Below are 18,715 nucleotides of genomic sequence, written 5' to 3' on the forward strand. Positions count from 1 at the left end.
CCTCAGCCTCCCAAAGTGCTGGGATTACAGGCGTGAGCCACCGTGCCCAGCCTTAAATTTAATTTTAAATTAATTAAAGTTAAATAATATTAAGAATTTAGTTCCTCAGTCATAGTAGCCACATTTCAAGTGTTCAGTAGCTGTATGTGGCAGGAGGCCACGGGTCTAGTCCCATACTAGAGGTGGGGAAACTAAGGTTCAGAGAAAGAGCAGGATTTGTCCAGGGGTACATGTAGACTCAGGCACTGGGTCGCAGGCAGTCTGTGCTGAGGTCCTTCCCGGGCCGCTGTTCCTGCCTTTCTGAGGACCGCAGGGTGGTCTGACTGGTGCATCTCTTTGGGATAGCGTCATCTTTTCTGGCATCATAGCTGATGCCGCGTTAGTCTTTAGAGCAGACATTTCTCCCTTGTGCTGAATCAAAGCCAGCCGCCCCATAATTTTCATGTGCCGGCCACCCTAGAGAACATGGCTGGCCCTGCCCCCAGAACAGCTGCAGAAATCTGCAGACAGGAACCAAGTCCTCTGGGTTGGCCCAGATGTTTCCTTGTTCCTCTAGGACCTCCTCTTCCTGTCCCTCTTCTATCACAATTAGTCAGTGCTTCTTCTTAAAGTATAATACCTATTCCCAAATGGGACATCACCTCCTTCATTCTACATCTGGTGCCTCTGTTAATGCAACCAGAGGGATTACATCAAAGCAGCTCCTTAGTGCTTACCAAGAGCATAGACATTCTTTCCAGATCCTTTGAGGCTTGCAGTCAAGAAGTCCTTTCCAGGCCAGAAACGTTGCCTGCCCCACTCCCTCCATCCTGACCTAGTATGGCCCAGGATTGATTCTCTCTCTTCTCTTTCTCTCTGTGTCTGTCTCTTACTGTCGCATTCACACTTGCACACACTCACTCACCCTTGCTGTGCAGTTTCTCTGACAACTGTGGACACAAAGCTGGATTTGCCCTCCCAGGGCAGGGCAGGGCAGGGCAGGGCAGGGCAGGGCAGGGCAGGACAGAGCATCTCTTTCGGAAGCCCTGTGCGGCAGGGGCAGAGTGGCCTGTCAGAGGGAATGGCCTGGGGACTCCAAGGAAAGTGGGAGAAGGCAGCTGCCTTTCCAGCACAATTCCCTACTGTGAGGAGGCTCCTCCAGCCCAGTCCCTGAGAGAGGAGGGGCCTGTTCAAGGGACATGCCCACAGGAATTGCTCACAAGTGACACACAACATCTCAGAGATAGGGAAGAACCTAGAAATCCTCTCCTGCCACCTCATGTCATCAATGGGGGCCATGAGCCAGGGGGTGGTAAGAGCCCTGGGCACGGAGCCAGACACAGCTGGGATTGATTCAGGGCCTGCAAGACGCAGCTGGGACCCTGGGCAAAAGTCACTGTATCTTTGGGAACTTGGCTGCCTCAACTGGAAGTGGGTCTCATTGGGGCCTGATGTTCAAGATCGTTGGGAGGGTGGAACAGCACTTGGCGCTGGAGAGAGCTCAGTGCAGAGAGTTGCTCCCTGTAGGACACCCCTGGATGCCTAACAGTAACCATGACAACAGCAAAGCCAGCAATTGCAGAAGCCGCACCCGGCATCCACCCCTGCACCCGGGCCTCACTGTCAGCACGTTCTTACATCACCAAGTCGAATCCCTAAGTTCTGTGACACTGTCCCCACTTCACAGCAGAGGATGCTGAGCCTGGGAAATTAGGTCAGGCTCAAGGTCACACGGGTAGTCAGTTTCGAACCAGGCCATCTGCCTCCAGAGCCGACAGTCTGACCGCCTTGCGGATCCGCCTCAATTTCCTCTCTTCTCTCATCTTTCTCTTGCTCTTTCCCTCCTCTCTCTTCAGGGTCCTGAAGGAAAATCAGGGAAGCAAGGCGAGAAGGGCCGCACTGGAGCCAAGGTAGGTGCCCCCTTCTGCCTTGATAGGCCCACATCCCTCCGCCGCATCCCTTCCCCACATCCCTCCTCTCCCTGGCCCCTCCATCCTGCTGGGGCCTGGTGACAGCTTGTCTTTCCTCCTGTTGCAGGGCGCCAAGGGCTACCAAGGACAGCTGGGTGAGATGGGCGTCCCTGGAGACCCTGGACCCCCTGGCACTCCAGGCCCTAAAGGGTCCCGGGGCAGCCTGGGACCAACGGTGAGGACTCTATGGCTGGGGTGGGAGAGTCAGATATGGAATAGAGGGAACCAAGGGCAGGAAAGGAGACACCAGGCTTCTCTGTGCTGGTATCACCCACCCCAGCTATTAGCTGAACACCTGGTGCTCATTGTCCCAGCCACCTCTCTGAATCATGAATCACTTTGGTAACCTGCAGAAAGCTGCAGCCCCGCCTCCGGAACAGTATACACCACACAGAATATTTCCTGCAATTTGAAGGGGTGTGTGGGTCCCCTGAAGCCCTCTATGGACCCAAATTAATAAACCTTGTTATTAGCATCGGGGGAGAAAGGACCAGATTCTTAGAACTGTTTTTATCAAACAAGGAGATTTCCCACTGGAAATAGATTCAGGAGGAACGGAGCGATGCTGCTGCAGGTCCCTGGATGACTCTGAGGGTGTCCCAGCATTGCTGGGCTGCCCTGAAGGAAGGGGCCCGGAGGGCTTTGATACCTCCAGGAGATGAAGACCCCAGGGGGAAGCCAGGCAAGGAGGCTGAAGAGGGTGACACAGCAGCTCCGAGCTGGTTGTGTGTAAGGTTAAGCAACCAGGATGGTTTGTGGTATTTGTCAGTTTCTGCGGTGTAAATGCTCCCTCCGTGGCTGGTTTCAAGCCACGGACATGACATCACGGAATGCAGACTGGGGAGGAGTTACACAGCAGCACTCCCTTAAGCAGTATTTCCACCAACACGCACAGATGCAATAGACCAAAATAACCTCATGAGTGTAGGTAGGAGGAAAATGTAGGAAAATGAATAGGAGGAGATGAGTTTTGAGTATCCTCTATCTTTGTTTTTAATAAAATTAATTTAACCGTAAGTCCATACAATTGTTTCACTGGCTTGTAAAAGTCCTGAAAATTTAGCAATCAGCTGTCTTGAACCCCTGGAGCCAGGAGAAGGAGGGCTGGGGCAGGGGCGAGGATCTCCAGGGAGGAGGGATGATGTCACTGGCTTTCCGCCTTGTTCACACACCTTGGTTATGGGCAGCATGGATGTGTCAGGCTGCTGGGCGGAGTGGGGCTGGAGCCTGCGGGGAGACTGCTGTGTCCCCACTGTGAGAGCCACACTCCATACCAACGAGGGTCTCCTCCTCTTGTAGGGTGCTCCGGGACGCATGGGGGCCCAAGGAGAACCGGGACTGGCTGGTTATGATGTAAGCAGATGTCACCTCACCCCACCCCCTGACTCTGTCCTACAGGCCTGGACACACAGGCCATGCCAGCCTCTGCCCCACCACCTCCCAGCTGAAGGTTGACCCCTGGGACACTGAAGATGTGGGGTCTCACCTGCCCCAGGGAGCCCTGGGCCCAGAGCCGTGGTTGGGGTGGAGGATCATGGATGGGATAGGTGTGGTTGGGGCCACCAGAGCGAAATGTGCCACCCCAAGCCTTCCTGGGTATTTCCTGCCTGGGGTGGGCGTTCCGCATGCCTTGTCTGCTGTCTGGGGAAGGGACCATTTTTGCATCCAGGTTGGCACCTTCTTAGACATGGCTGAGTCAAACCCATGTACACATCTGGAGAAACCAGGGCTCAGAGGGATATGGTGCCTACTCAGAAGGGGAAACCGGGGCTCAGGAGGATAAAGAGCATGCACAAGGCCTGACCGCTTCAGTTTGGAGGTGGGATCCTAACCCTGGTCCTCGTGACTCTAGATCCAGTGTCTGGAAGAAATACAGCAGGGAGGGGAGGAGAGGGAGAGGAAAAGAGGAGAGACAAGACCTGGAGGGGTGTTGCGAGGAGCCCACAGTGGGTGTCCGCACCTGCAGGCCTAGCTGAAGCCTGGAAGGTCTGTTGAGGCAGCATTTTGCCCCTGTCCCTGGTCCTGGCTTGGAGGACAAAGCTGGTTCTCCTGAGATACCCTTCCAGGTCTGCTCCAGGGTGGGGCCCCCGACCATTCAAGCTGGAACACCCCTTTGGGGTATGTCTGGGACCAGCATGGCACATCTGGAAGGCCAGGGCCCAAACAGGCACAGACTTACTCAGAGCCACACAGCCAGCTGGGGCAGAGCTGGGACCCAGTTTTGCAGCCCAGTGTCCCCATCTTGGAGTCCATGTCCTTTGTCCTTCCTGAGTCCTCATTCTCACTTCCCTCCTTCTTGTCTCCTTGTTTGCCTGCAGGGACACAAAGGCATTGTGGGACCCCTCGGACCTCCTGGACCAAAAGGTGAAAAGGTGGGTGTTTGCTCTGGGGGAAGCAGCTGCACCCTCGTGTCTGAGGCTGAGGTCAGCTTCAGGGCCAGAGGAGAAAGCCCCTGGGGTACCCATGGCTGGAGAAGCCTGTGGGGGCTCACCCCCTGCAGCAGCCGAGGCTGGTGTCACTGCCACTGTGCCCAGCCTGCAGGAGCTGTCAGATCCACAATCAGCACTATGTGCTGGGTATCATCTTTGTACCCAGCGCTGGAACGAAAACATGCAGTCCCTGCCCTCACGGGGCTTACAGTCAAGAAGCAGAAATGGACATCAATCTTGTAATGACTAAAACTGCGACTCCATCATCTGTGTGGACATGGGAATTGAAGCCTTGCCCATGAATAAGATCACCCAGCGAGAGTGGGGAGAGGATGCTGAGCAGGAGAGGCTTAGGACAGACAGCGAGGAACCCCAGTAGTTAGTGGTCAAGGAAGGACCCACCAAGGCAGAGGGGAAAGCATGTTCATTCCCCACGCGTTGGCTCAAGATTCAGTAGAGGAGAGGAATTGCTGGAAGGATCCTCGCTGATCCCTGGACCCTGCCCCCCATGCCAGTGGGGATGTGGAGGGCCAGGAGTGCCAGAACGTCCAAGGTGTTGCCGTGGTGTCACGTCCAAGGCAATCCCGAACGGGCCCCAGAACCCACGTGTCTAAGTCCTACCTTCGTCGCCTGAGTCCTTCCTGTCTTTCCTCCTCCTCCCCTCCTCTGCTGCCTCAGCTGGAACGCTTCGCTTGCCCCCTGCCTCCCCGGCACGCCTTTCTTTTGCTGAGTCAGCTCCCCACTAACTAAATCCTGCTGTTGGTGACTCATGCTGGCCCGGCGTGCTGCCCAGCCGACCCCTTCCTCCTGCTGGAGGAGGACAGCTCAGCCATCGTAGAGGGCCACCCGCCCCAGCCGATTCCACAGGAAGCCACAGAAGGTGCCACTCAGTACCCCGGGTCCCTCCTGGGCCCTCGCAGCCTGCCACGGCTGGCACAGAAGGGGTTAACACAGACTCTGAAACAAGGAGGCCCCGGTGTGCCCCAAGGCCTCTGCTATGGAGCATCTACAGCTCTAGAAGCAGTTTCTGTGGCTGCTGAGAATGGGACCCTAACACCAAATCTGCCCTAAGGCTGCAGGGGCCTTGCAGGGGTCCCCAGGATTCCCTGAGCCTTGAGTGCCTCATCCAGTGGTGGGGTCCTTGGGAATGAGAGGCCAAGGTGGGGGCAGCACATGTACATCAGCCAGATGCCTTTTCTCACTTAGAAGGCGTTATTAGATTCGTTCATTCCTCTAGCTCTCCAACAGGTATTTATGGAAGATTTAGTGTGTTCCAGGCCCTGAGCTAGAGGATGGAAATGATGCTCTTAGAGGTCTCAAAAATAGGGCGAGTCCCATAAATGAACAGCCACCCCGCAAGCTGGACGGTGCTGGGGAGGAGAGAGCAGGTTCCTGGGGTGACCCACCGAGCACACGCCCACGTGTAGAGCTCTTTCCCTGCCATTCCTCCTGTAATCCTCACCACAGCCCTAGTGCAGAGGTACCATTGTTCTACAAGACAGGTGGGGAAACTGAGTCCCCATGAGGCTCAGAGACTAGTCCAGGATCTGTAGTAAGAGGGTGGCAGGGCCAGGATTTAGACCCCATCTGTCTGACGCCAGACCCTGCTTCCCTAACCAAAAGCAGACCCAAGATAAGGAAGCCATATACTCTTTAACTTGAACCGCCCACCCCCGCTCACCGTTGGGGTGAGCTCACTACAAAGCTGGTGGCCAGAGAGAGGGGATGAGACTCTGGGACTTGGACAGGGCAGGGAAGTATCCTACCAGGTTTCTGGTGCTAAAAGATGATATACCTAATGCTAAATGATGAGTTAATGGGTGCAGCACACCAACGTGGCACATGTATACATATGTAACAAACCTGCACGTTGTGCACATGTACCCTAAAACTTAAAGTATAATAATAATAGAATTTAAAAAAATGCATCCCCAGACTATACTCACATTGCGGGGGATCAGTATCGCTGGCTTTGGGCCCAGATTGCCCCCTGATTCCTGAGTGGCCTTGGCTAAGACCTTCCTTCCTCTTAGTTTCCCATCTTTAAGTGTGGACAGTAGTCCCAGCGGTATAGGTTACTGTGCAGATCGGATGAAACAAACCTCACAGAGTGCCTGGCACATGGAACACGCTAGGTAGACACAGGCAGGCCCCTTCCCCAAAGCGCTCAAGTCCAGCTGCCTCTATCCACAGTGGGACTTGAGCACTGGATCCAAGAACCACAGAGAGTGGGCGGGGTCAAGACGGAATCTCCGCTCCCTGGGCCACCCCTCTGGGTACAGCTGGTTCTAGACCTCAGGCCAAGTCCCTGCCAGCCTTCAGCCTCCACCCACCAGAACCACAGAGGCCCCAGGCTGGTGGCCGATCACCACCAGCCTTTAGAACTGCCTCCGACCAGGGATGTGTCCCAGCCCCAGGGACGCTTTGCCTCTGTCCAGCCTCTTCCGGCCCCCTTTCAATCCCTATGAACAAAGGGGCTCAGGGGTGCCTGGCTTGAGCCCTGTGCCCAGGGGAGTGACACCAGTTTCTGGGGCTGGAGTCTTCTGAGCCCTGAGATTCTGCCATTTGTGGTTCTGCTTACACCATCCTTGTAGTTGAAAGGTGGCGTCTACACCTATCCTGTGGGTGGACCAGGGCCTGGGGTGGCCATGGCATAAGGACCTCACCTCTAAACTCTGTTCCACCCCCCGACCCCCGTCTCTGGCCATGTCTATATGACACAGTCTCATTGCTGCTATTGTTACCGGCTACGGCAATTTTAACACCATCTGCTGAGCCCCTGCCACGTGGGCAGCAGCCTGCTGAGTGTTTCCTGTGCCTTTCCTCACCGAGTCATCTCAACAGCACCGGGAGGCGCTCCAGTCCCGCTCTGCACATAGGAGCCCATCTTATGGACACAGCCCCCGTGCTGACCGTCTGCCAAGTGCCACCTGGGGCTACCATGGAGGGTAGGAGTTTCATCCTAAAGCTGGTTCCTCCCAGCAAGGATCGGAGACAGGGACTCTCGGATTGAGGGTGAAGAGCTCTGAGCAGTTCCCATCATCTCTCTGAGCCTCATCTGTGAATTGGGATAATAATCGCATCTGCTTCACAGCGCTGCGCTGTGGATGTCTGGCCCAGAGCAGTGCCCATGCGTGCCAGCTGCTGGAGTTGGCGTTACTCCCTGCCGGGCGTCGCGCATCATTCCATGGAGTCCTCACCACTCCTTGATGGGCATCACACGCTGTCCCCTTCACCCCACCCCACTCCGCTCTGTTCTCCTATTCCCCAGCTGAGGAGAGAGCTCAAAGACAGGAAGGGAAGTGTTACAGGGCCACACGGCTGGTCCTTTGCAAGCCAGGATGTGAACCCAGCTGTCTGAGCTCCCTGACTTCCTGCAGGATCCTACAGCTCAAGGGCATCTGGAGGGCACAAAGCACTGTTCTGTGTTCCACAATCCTGGTTCCACACCAGCCTGAGTCTGGCTCAGACACACCTACCCTTCCCTCTCTAGTTTGTGTCCCCATCTGTAACCCTAAGCAGGCTAGACTTCATCTCTGACGAAGCGCTTTCCATCTGGAATTCCCCACATTCCCCAGGAGCAGGCGGTTTGCCCTAAAGCTGGTTCTGTGTCCACAGGGGGAGCAGGGCGAGGACGGCAAGGCCGAGGGGCCCCCTGGGCCACCTGGAGATCGGGTAAGCCCCCTCCCTTCCCTGAACCATGTGGAGTCCTAGGTGGAATCTGAGCCTCCCGCTGCATGGAGAGGGGTGGGCCGATCAGGGGCCAGGTCCCTGAGAGCTCCGCAGAGGTGGTGGCCAACAGGGCCCAGGGCTGGCATCCTCGGCACCTGGCGGCCCAAATTTTGCTGTTGTCTTTGTCATTCAGGGCCCTGTGGGTGATCGAGGAGACCGTGGGGAACCGGGGGACCCTGGGTACCCTGTAAGTATCAGAGCTCCTACCTGCTGGCAGGATCGGGCATGTCAGGGAGGGGGGGGATGACACATGTCTAGAAAGAACAAGAACTTCCCAGGCTTCTGTGCTACCTCCCAGCCCTCTGCAGGATGGGCCCCCCTTACCTGTCTCTGTTTGGCTTCCAGGGACAGGAGGGTGTGCAAGGCCTCCGTGGAAAGCCAGGCCAGCAGGGCCAACCCGTGAGTGGTGCTTCGTGTCCCATCCCTGCTTCCCACCCTGAGTGGGGTGGAGCAGTGGGAATTAAAGAACTAGGCCCTTTAAAGCTTAAAGGGATCCTCCCTGCAGGAGGGTCTGGGGCAGCCATTTCTGTTTCTCCTGCCCTGGCCCTGGGGATGCCCCCAGAACCTGCACCCCCAAACCCCTCCCCACCCCTCCCCCTCCAGGCGGAGACTGGCCACCCTCCCCGGGAGAGAATCCTGGGGCTGCCTTGCGTCATCTCACCTTGGTTTGCAGGGGCATCCGGGACCCCGGGGGTGGCCGGGACCCAAAGGATCGAAAGGCGCAGAGGTAAGAGGGCCAGGGGTTCAGCAGGGAGACTGAGTCCCGGGAAGGGGGAAGCCTGACCCACAGTCACACAGCAAACCAAAGGCAGGCTGTAGAGGCACAAGGCAGGGTAGGGAGGGGCGGCCCACCAGGAGCCCGGCGGGCTGCTTCTGGCCATGACCCCATCTCCCTTCAAATAGCCTGAGTGAGGAGGGACAATCAGCCCCATTTCACTGGGGCTCCAGGAGGGGAGCCAACTGCCTGAGGCCAACCAGAGTGACTTGAACCCAGGGCAGTCAAGAGCCAAAGCTGGCCTCTCTCTCCCCCACACCACACTGTAGAGAGAAAACTGGGAGAAGTCAGTTGAGGGAGTATGGAGGAAGAGGAGGCAGAGACAGGGTGCTTGAGCAGGAGCCACTTCCTGCCTCTGCCCCAGGGCCCCTGCCTTCCCCCAGCCCCCAGACTTGGCCAGTGCTCTCTTAATGCTCTTTCCCTCCCCGGGGTGCACCCCCTCACCTACCTGCCTCAGTGATACCTAGTCTCTAAAAGATCCAGTGGAACTGTGGCCTCTGTCTCCTCCCAGGAAATTGTCAATGCCAGTGAGGGGATACCAGGGCCCAGAGCAGGCTCAGTGACAGCCCCGGGAGGTTCCAAGACCAGCTCTGGCCCCAGGCTTCCAGGCCAGAGTGCTTGGGCACATCTGTGGCATCAGATGTTCACCCAGGGGCCCACAATCCTCTCAGTCCCTCCTTCCAGAGCCCCTAGGGTCCCACACCTCTAGCAGGCAGCCTCCATCATGTGGCCCTTGATTTTTCAGGGACCAAAGGGAAAGCAAGGCAAGGCGGGGGCCCCAGGCCGGAGGGGGGTCCAGGTGAGTGACTACAGCTGCTGTTTCCAGCCAGCCTCCCTGCCTGCCCCCCACACCCACCCTCCCCCCACTCCCCGCACCAAATGCCCTCACCAGCTTTTTATGTACCCCCCAGGGCCTGCAGGGGCTGCCAGGGCCCCGGGGCGTGGTGGGGAGACAGGGCCTCGAGGGCATCGCTGGACCAGATGGGCTTCCTGGCAGGGACGGGCAAGCGGGACAGCAGGTGAGCGGGGATTGGCGTTAACAGATGGTGGCTCCATTTGGGACCAGGTGTCGGGGAACTTCCCCAGGCCATGGGCCAGAGGAGCCCGTTTGGAAACTTGGATGGGCAGAACCAACACATCCAGAAGTTTCCCTGGGGCGGGCAACCATCTCATTCCCTGGCACCTGGGAGTGTGGACCTTCTGACTGTCTCTTCTGGATGCCAGCACCCAGAAAGACCTTCCTTTCCTCCCCTGCCTGGTGGATAGGGTTCCTATCCCGCCCCTTCCTCACTCAGAATCCCGCCCTTCCCCACTCACAATCCTCAGCTCCTCCTGTCCTCCTGGTCCAGCCACATCACACACAGGCCGTCTGACCTCCATCCTGGAGTGTGACCCTTTCCTCCAGCTACACCCAGGGTTCACCCAGGTGTTGAGCCATCTGCTTCCTTGGCTATTTCGTGAAACACAAGAGACCCTCCTCTGCCTGCTTTCTTAACAGGGGGAGCAGGGAGACGATGGGGACCCTGGCCCCATGGGCCCTGCTGGGAAGAGAGGAAATCCAGGTGTGGCCGGCTTACCTGGAGCACAGGGACCCCCAGGATTCAAGGTCAGATACCTCTTAATGCACTTACCCACCCTCTGCCCTTTCTGCCTTGATGCAGACTCTAGTGGTTCCGACCCTTTGGGCACCCATGTCCCGGGCCTGTGTGAAAATGGAGTCCACATTGTTGACCTTTCTCCGTCAACAATGCTTGGGGGTCCTGCCCCAAGCTTGAACCAGAATGACAGTTCATCTGGGGAGCTATAAATACCGCCCCTACCAGGCCCTTGAAACCTTCAACTGGTTTTTGAGTTGTTCACGGGCGCCCTCTCGTGGACATTTATGGAACAACAGCTGTTGCTTGCAGCCGGGATCCCCAAGGCATCCTTAGAAAGCTTCCCAGTGCCGCGTGGGAGGAGGGGGCCGCCATGAATCCGTCAGAGCCAAGGGCTGGACACTGAAGGGGAGATGTAGATGAATGACTCAGATGTGGTTCTTGCCCTCTCTGAGCTCGAGGTTTAATTGGGGAAAGGTTGGAACCCTCTGAGACACAGGAGGCAGAGGGAGCGATGGCCTTGACCCAGGGAAGATTGGAATGAGAATAAACGGGGAAAAGGTGGCCACGCAGTGGCTCACACAAAATCCCAGCATTTTGGAGGCTGAGGCGGGCTGATCACTTGAGGTCAGGAGTTCGAGACCAGCCTGGCCAACATGGGGAAACCCCGTCTCTACTAAAAATACAAAAATTAGCCGGGCATGGTGGCAGGTGCCCGTAGTCCCAGCCACTCGGGAGGCCGAGGCAGGAGAATCGCTTGAACTGGGGAGGCGGAGGTTGCAGTGAGTTGAGATCGCACCACTGCACTCCAGCCTGGGCGGCAGAGCGAGACTCTGTCTAAAAAAATAAAAATAAATAAGTAAATGGGGAGGAGGCATTCTAGGGGTGTGAGCTGAGGTTTGAAGGAGGGAACTGCATGCTGTTGGGGAAAAGCAATAAGGAGGAGAGGAATTGCAGGAGAGGAGAGGAGAAGGCAGGACCCAGAATTCGAGAGGAGGGACAGAGACCTTCCTCTTTGGGAGGTGAAAGTCTTGTCACCCCTACCCCACCAGGCCTCCATTTGTTGCCCCAGCATTCTGCAATCTCAGGTACCCTGTGGAATCACTGTTCTGGCTCTCCTAGGCGCCCTCCGCCTCCTCCTGCCTTAGAACCCTTTCCCATTTTGACTGGTAATTTTTTGTGTGTTTCTTTAAGGGTGAGAGTGGGTTACCCGGACAGCTGGGTCCCCCTGGCAAGCGAGGAACAGAGGGCAGAACGGGGCTCCCTGGAAACCAGGGGGAGCCTGGGTCCAAAGGCCAGCCGGTGAGTGAGCCCCAAAGAATACACATGCCCACACACTCACACATGCACACACTCACATACACCTACATGTACAAACACATGCACACTCATACACACACACAAACACACTGACTCAGAAGCCACCTCCTTGCTCTGTGACAAGGGTTAATATCTGGATTCCAGATACCATTCTGCCAACCCCTCAACCACGTGGTGGGGGAGGCCGAGGAAAGAGACCTGAGTGGTCCCTTCAGAATGAGGAGAGGGTGATCACAACCAGAAGGTGGGCGCTCCTGACTCCCAGTCCAGTGCTCATTCTGTGCCTCACTGCCTTCATCCCCCTGTCCCAGAAGCTACATTCAACTCACCCCTGCCTGGAAAAAGGAGGAAGAATGAACAGAGAATAAACAGGGCAAATAGAAAACACACAACAAACTGTTTCAATACCCCAATTAAAGCTGAAATTGTCAGAGTGGATGAAAAAGCAAGACCCAACTCATCTACTGCTACAAGAAATCCACTTCAAATATAAAGATATAAGTAGGTTAAAGATAGATATAGAAAAAGACATACTGTGCTAACATTCATCCCAAACAGCTGGAGTAGCTATTTTAATATCAGATGAAATGGATTTCAGAGCAAAGACTACCAACAGTCATAAAGAAGGTCTTTTCATAATGACAAAGAAGCCAACTTATCAAAATAGCATAAGAATCATAAATGTTTATGCACCTAATAATAGATCTTCAAAATAATCAGGCAAAGACTGATAAAGCTACAAGGAGAAATAGACAAATTCACAATTATACTCAAGGATTTCAATATATTTCTGTCCTAATGGGTAGAACAGAAGCAAATAGAAGATCAGTAAGGATGTCTTGAACTGCATTATCAACCAACGTGAACTAATTGACATTTATAGAACACCACATCCAATATCAGCAAGATACACATTCGTTATGAGTTCATTCAGAACATTTACCAAGACAGACCTATTTTGAACCTTAAAATCAATCAATAAATTAAATTATAAATCAGAGAGATCTGAAAAATCTCCAAACATCTGGAAACTAAGTAACAAATATCTAAATGACCCATGGGTCAAAGAAGAGATCAAAAGAGAAGTTAGTATTTTGAATTGAATGAAAGTAAAAAACAGCATATAAAAATTGGTGAAATGCTGTTGATATATAGGGAGATCTTTATACTTAACAACTTCTGTGTTAGAAAAGAAGGAAGGTCTCAAATAAATGGTCTCGGATTCCATCTTAAGAAACTGGGGGTTGGGGCTGGAGAAGGCAAATTAAAACAAAGTAAGCAGAGGGAAGGAAATAATGAAGATCAAAAATAAACCAAAAAAAAAAAACAGGAAAATCAAAAGTTAGCTTTTTGAGATCTGTAAAACTGATAAACCTCTTGCCAGACTAATCAGGAAACAACAAAAAAAAAAAGAGAGAGAGAAAATACAGAAGTTACTAGTGTCAGGGATAGGGGAGCAGTGTCACTACAGATATGACAGAAATTAAAAGGATAATAAGGGAATATTATAAATGACTTTATGGCAATAAATTTAAAGACTTAGATGAAATGGACAAATTCCTCAAAAGACAAAACCACCAAAGGTCATCAAGAAGAGACTGATAACCTAAATAGCCTTATATCTATTAAAGAAACTGAATCTGTAGTTAGAACTTCCCACAAAGAAAACTCTGGGCCCAGATGGCTTCACTGGTAAATGCTACTAAACATTTACAAAAGAAATAATAACGGCTGGGCACGGTGGCTCATGCCTGTAATTCCAGCACTTTGGGAGGCCGAGGCGGGTGGATCACAAGGTCAAGAGTTTGAGACCAGCCTGGCCAAAATGGTGAAACCCCATCTCTACTAACGATACAAAAAAAAAAAAAAAATTAGCCAGGCGTGGTGGCACACACCTGTAATCCCAGCTACTCAGGAGGCTGAGGCAGGAGAATCACTTGAACCTGGGAGGCGGAGGTTGCAGTGAGCCAAGATCATGCCACTGCACTCCAGCCTGGGCGACAGGGAGAGACTCTGTCTCAAAAAAAAAAAAAAAAAAAAAAAAAGAATACCAATTCTACATAACTTTTCCAGAACATTGAAGAGGAGAAGAATAATTCCCAACTCTTTCCTTGAGGCTGATATTACCCTAATGTCAAAACCACACAAAGATATTACAAGAAAAGGAAACAATAGACCAATATGCTTCATAAATATAGCTACCACAGTTCTCAATAAAATTTTAGTTAGGTGAACCTAAGAATATATAATAAGGATAATACATCAAGACCAAGTGGAGTTTATCTTAGGAACACAAGGATGGTATAACATTTGAAAATAAATCAGTATAATTCACTATATTAACAGACTCAAAAAAGAAAACCCATTTGATCATCTCAGTAGTTGCAGGAAAAGCATTTGACAAAAATCTAACTTCACTTCTGATAAACTCTCAACAAACTAGGTATAGAAGTTCCTCAACTTGATAAAGGACATCCATGAAAAACCTAGTCAACATCATACTTAGTAGTGATTGACTGAATGCTTCTTTCCAAGGAGCAGAGCAGAAACAAGTCAAGGATATCTGTTCTCACCACTTCTATTTAACATTGTACTGGCAATTCTAGCCAGTGCAATAAGGCAAGAAAAACAAATAGGAGGCATTCATATCAAAAAGAAAGAATTAAAACTTTTCATTTGTAGAGGAAATGATGTCTATGTAGAAAATCCATTGGCATCCACAAGAAAGCTACTAGAATAAGTGAGTTTAACAAGGTCACAGGACACCATATCAATATGCACAAATGAATTATGATTGTATATACTAGGCAATATGCATAAATGAATTGCATTTCTATATACTAATCAATGAGCACAAATGAATTGCATTTCTATACACTAATCGATGTGCACAAATGAATTGCATTTCTATACACTAGCAACAAACAATTAGAAATGGAAATCTAAAAAGCAATACTATTTATAATAGCATAAAAACATGAAATACTTAGAGATACATCTGACATTAGGTGTGCAACATATGTACACTGAGAACTATAGAACACTGGTAAGAGAAATTGAGGAAGACTCAAATAAATGGAGATATATACTGTGTGCATATTTCAAAAGACTCAATATTAAGATGTCAAATTTCTTCAAATTGATGTATTGATTCAACACAATTCCAATCTAAAGCTTATTGAGTTTTCATGTAGAAAATGACAAGCTGGTCCTAATATACATATGAAATATAAAGGACTTAGAATAACTGAAACAACATTGAAAGAGAAGAGCAAAGTTGGTGGACTAATGGCACTTGATTTCAAGACTTATTACAAATCTGCAGTCATCACGAAACTGTGGTATTGCCATAAATAACTAACAGATCAAAGGAACAGAATGAAAGGTCCAGACATATACCATACATATATGGACAACTGGTTTTTTTTGTTTTTGTTTTTTTTTTTGAGATGGAGTTTCACTTTTGTTGTCCCGGTTGGAGTGCAATGGTGCAATCTCAGCTCACCGCAACCTCCACCTCCAGGATTCAAGTGATTCTCCTGCTTCAGCCTCCCCAGTAGCTGGGATGCGCCACCATGCCTGGCTAATTTTGTATTTTTAGTAGAGACGGGGTTTCCCTATGTTGGTCAGGCTGGTCTCGAATTCCCAACCTCAGGTGATCCACTGCCTTGGCCTCCCAAAGTGCTGGGATTACAGGCATCAGCCACCACACCCAGCCTGGACAACTGATTTTTAACAAAAGTGCAAAGACGATTCAGCAAATACAAAATAGTCTTTCCTAACAAATGGTGCCAGACAAGTGATGCCTCATAACATGTACAAAAATTAGCTCAACCTGGATCATACACCTAAATGTAAAACCGAAAATTCAAACACTTCTAGAACATAGAAGGACATCTTCAAGAACTTGGATAAAACAAAGATTTCTTAGATATGATACCAAAAGCATGACCCAGAAAAGAAAATGTGATAAATCAGACATCATCAACATTTAAAACTTCTGCTCTTCAAAGGACACTATTAAGAGAATGAAAAGACAAGCCACATACTGGAAGAAAATATTTCTAAATCATATATCTGATTAAGGATTTGTATCCAGAACCTATAAAGAACTTGCAAAACTCAATAATAAAAATAAGCAGCCCAATTTTTTTAAATGGGCAGAAGATTTGAATAGACACTTCAAAGAAAGTATACTGATAGCAAATAAGCACATGAGAAAAAGATTAATATCATTAGTCATTAGACAAATGCTCATTCAAACCACAATAAGATGGTATGGCACACCTATTAAAATAGTGAAGAGTTTTAAAAGACTAACCATACAAGTATTGGCAAAGACATGGAGCAACTGAAACTTTTAAACTCTGATAATGGGAATTTAAAGTGGTACAATCACTATGGAATCAGTTGGGCAGCTTCTTTGAAAGTTAAGCATATCCCTACTGTATAATCGAATCATTCCACTCATAGATATTTACCCTACATAAATAAGGACATTCGGCCACATGAAAACTATACTTGAAGGTGCTTAGCAGCTTTATTTATAATAGCCCCAAATTGAAAAAAACCTCAAATGTGTATCAGCCAGCGAATAGATAAAGTGTGGTATATTTTACAATGAAATACAATTCATCAGTAAATGGACTGAACTATTAATATATGCAACAACATAGATGATTCTCAAAATAATTAGGCTGAGTGAAAGAACTCAGATAAAAAATAGTATAGACTGTGTGGTTTCATTTATATAAAATTATAGAAAATGCAAACTAATCTGCATTGAAAGAAGATAGATCAATGGTTCCTGGAGATGGCAGGGTAGGCAGGAAAGAAAGATTACAAAAGGGTGTGAGGAAAGTTTTTGGGGCTATGGGATGTTATTGTCTTGGTGGTTGTGACAATTACAAGGGTGTATACAGATATGTCAAAACAAATCAGATTATACAATTTAAATAGTACAGTTATTATCTTCAGTTTTACTTTAGTAAGACTGTTTTTAAAATTACCCCTTCTTTGCACCTGATGAGTGTATAGGAGACAGCCATCAGAGTGCAAAAATGAACAGTTAGGACATCTTGCAACTGGTTCTGTGAAGCCAGTATTATGCTGATACCCCAACCAGAAAAAGACGTCACAAGAAAGAAATCAACAGACAAATATGCCTTATGAACACAGATACAAAAATCTTTAATAAAATATTAGAAAACCAAATTCAGCAATATGCCTAAGGGATTCTACACCATGACAAAGTGAGATTTATCCTAGAAATGCAAAGCTGGTTCAACTGTTGGAAATCAATCAATGTAATACACCATATTAATAAAATAAAGGACAAACATTATACAGTCATCTCAATAGATGCAGAAAAAGCATTTGACAAAATCCAACACCCTTTCATGATAAAAACACAACAAACTAGGAACAGAAGGGAACATCCTCAACCTGATAAAGAATATCTATGAAAATCCCACAGGTATCATCATATTTAATGGTAGATGACTGAACACTTCCCCCAAGATCAGGAACAAGCCAAGGATGTCCACTGTTACCACTTCTATTCAATTTTGTACTGAACAAAATTAGTAGAACTAATAAACCAAAGTTGCAGGATATAAGATCAATACACAAAAAATATCGTTTCTATATATAACATACAAACATCAATTATATTTCTATACGCTAGCAATGAACAATTCAAAAATGAAATTAATAAAACATTTACATTTATAATAGCATCAAAGAGAATAAAATAGGAAGAAATCTAACAAAAGAAGTGCAAGAAGCTGGGCATGGTGGCAGGTGCCTATAGTCCCAGCTACTCAGGAGTCTGAAATGGGAGAACCTCTTGAGCCCAGGAGTTCAAGTCCAGCCTGGGCAACATCTCAAGACCCCATCTTAAAAAAAAAAGTGCAAGACATGTTCACTGAAAAATTCAAAATGTTGATGAAATAAAAGAAAACCTAAATAAATGGAAAGATATCCCATATTCATAGGTCAGAAGACTTAGTATGGTTAAGATGGCTGTACTTACCACAAACAGAGCTGCAGATTAAATATAATCCCTGTCAAAATCCAAGCTGACATTTTAACAAAATCTGACAAATTGATCCTAATATTCATATGGAAATGCAAGTGGCCCAGAATAGCCAAAATTTTGATCTTTAAAGAAGATCAAAGTTGGACAACTCACACTTTCCAATTTCAAAACTTATTACAAAAGTATAGTAATCAAGACAGAAATAAAACCTCACATTTATGTCCGTTGTTTTTAACTAGAGTGCTAGGGCAATTGAATGGGAAAAGAATTTTTTTCAATAAACAGTGCTGAGACAATCACACAATCACATATCACATACCAAAGAAGTAAGTTGGACCTCTGCTTCACACCACAGGCAAAAATTAGCTAAAAATGAATTATAGACCAATGCAAAGGCTAAAACTGACAACTATTAGAAAACATAAAAACACATTTTTATAACCTTGTGTTAGGTAATAGTTTCTTAGATATGACACCAACAAAAGCGAAGTACATAGATAGGACTTCATCAAAATCAAACACTTTTGTGCTTCAAAAGGCACCATCAAGAAAGTGAAAAAACTCACAGTAGGGGAGAAAGTATTTACAAATCATATCTCTGATAAGGAACATGTATCTCTACTATATAAAGAACCCTTACAACTCAAGAATAAAAAGACAATCCAAATTTAAGATGGACAAAGTATTCAAGTAGACATTTTTTCCAAAGGAGATACACAAATATCCAATAAGCATTGATAAGACAAATCAAAACCACCAAGAGAACCACCAATAGCTCAATAAAGCTATTATCTTTTAAAAATGAACAGGTAGAATTTAGATTAAATAGGACCCTCCCGAAGCCTGACCCCTCAGCCTACCTCCATCAGCACTGG

General features: G+C 48.9%; 1 protein-coding gene across 5 annotated transcripts in view; it reads left to right on the plus strand.

The window, feature by feature from the left end:
* The window catches only part of COL27A1 (collagen type XXVII alpha 1 chain), a 160,464-nt gene that overhangs the window by 128,385 nt on the left and 13,364 nt on the right, over positions 1-18,715 (plus strand). For all 5 annotated transcript variants that reach the window (XM_054520505.2, XM_024252429.3, XM_054520507.2 and 2 more), the window contains 12 exons: positions 1,836-1,889; positions 2,017-2,124; positions 3,249-3,302; positions 4,268-4,321; positions 7,997-8,053; positions 8,244-8,297; positions 8,456-8,509; positions 8,784-8,837; positions 9,631-9,684; positions 9,797-9,904; positions 10,384-10,491; positions 11,675-11,782. In XM_054520505.2, the coding sequence (XP_054376480.2) occupies positions 1,836-1,889; positions 2,017-2,124; positions 3,249-3,302; positions 4,268-4,321; positions 7,997-8,053; positions 8,244-8,297; positions 8,456-8,509; positions 8,784-8,837; positions 9,631-9,684; positions 9,797-9,904; positions 10,384-10,491; positions 11,675-11,782 (867 nt within the window). The remainder of the gene's footprint in view (positions 1-1,835; positions 1,890-2,016; positions 2,125-3,248; positions 3,303-4,267; positions 4,322-7,996; positions 8,054-8,243; positions 8,298-8,455; positions 8,510-8,783; positions 8,838-9,630; positions 9,685-9,796; positions 9,905-10,383; positions 10,492-11,674; positions 11,783-18,715) is intronic.

The sequence above is a fragment of the Pongo abelii genome, chromosome 13 (assembly GCF_028885655.2).
Source record: "Pongo abelii isolate AG06213 chromosome 13, NHGRI_mPonAbe1-v2.0_pri, whole genome shotgun sequence".
Taxonomy (NCBI): domain Eukaryota; kingdom Metazoa; phylum Chordata; class Mammalia; order Primates; family Hominidae; genus Pongo; species Pongo abelii.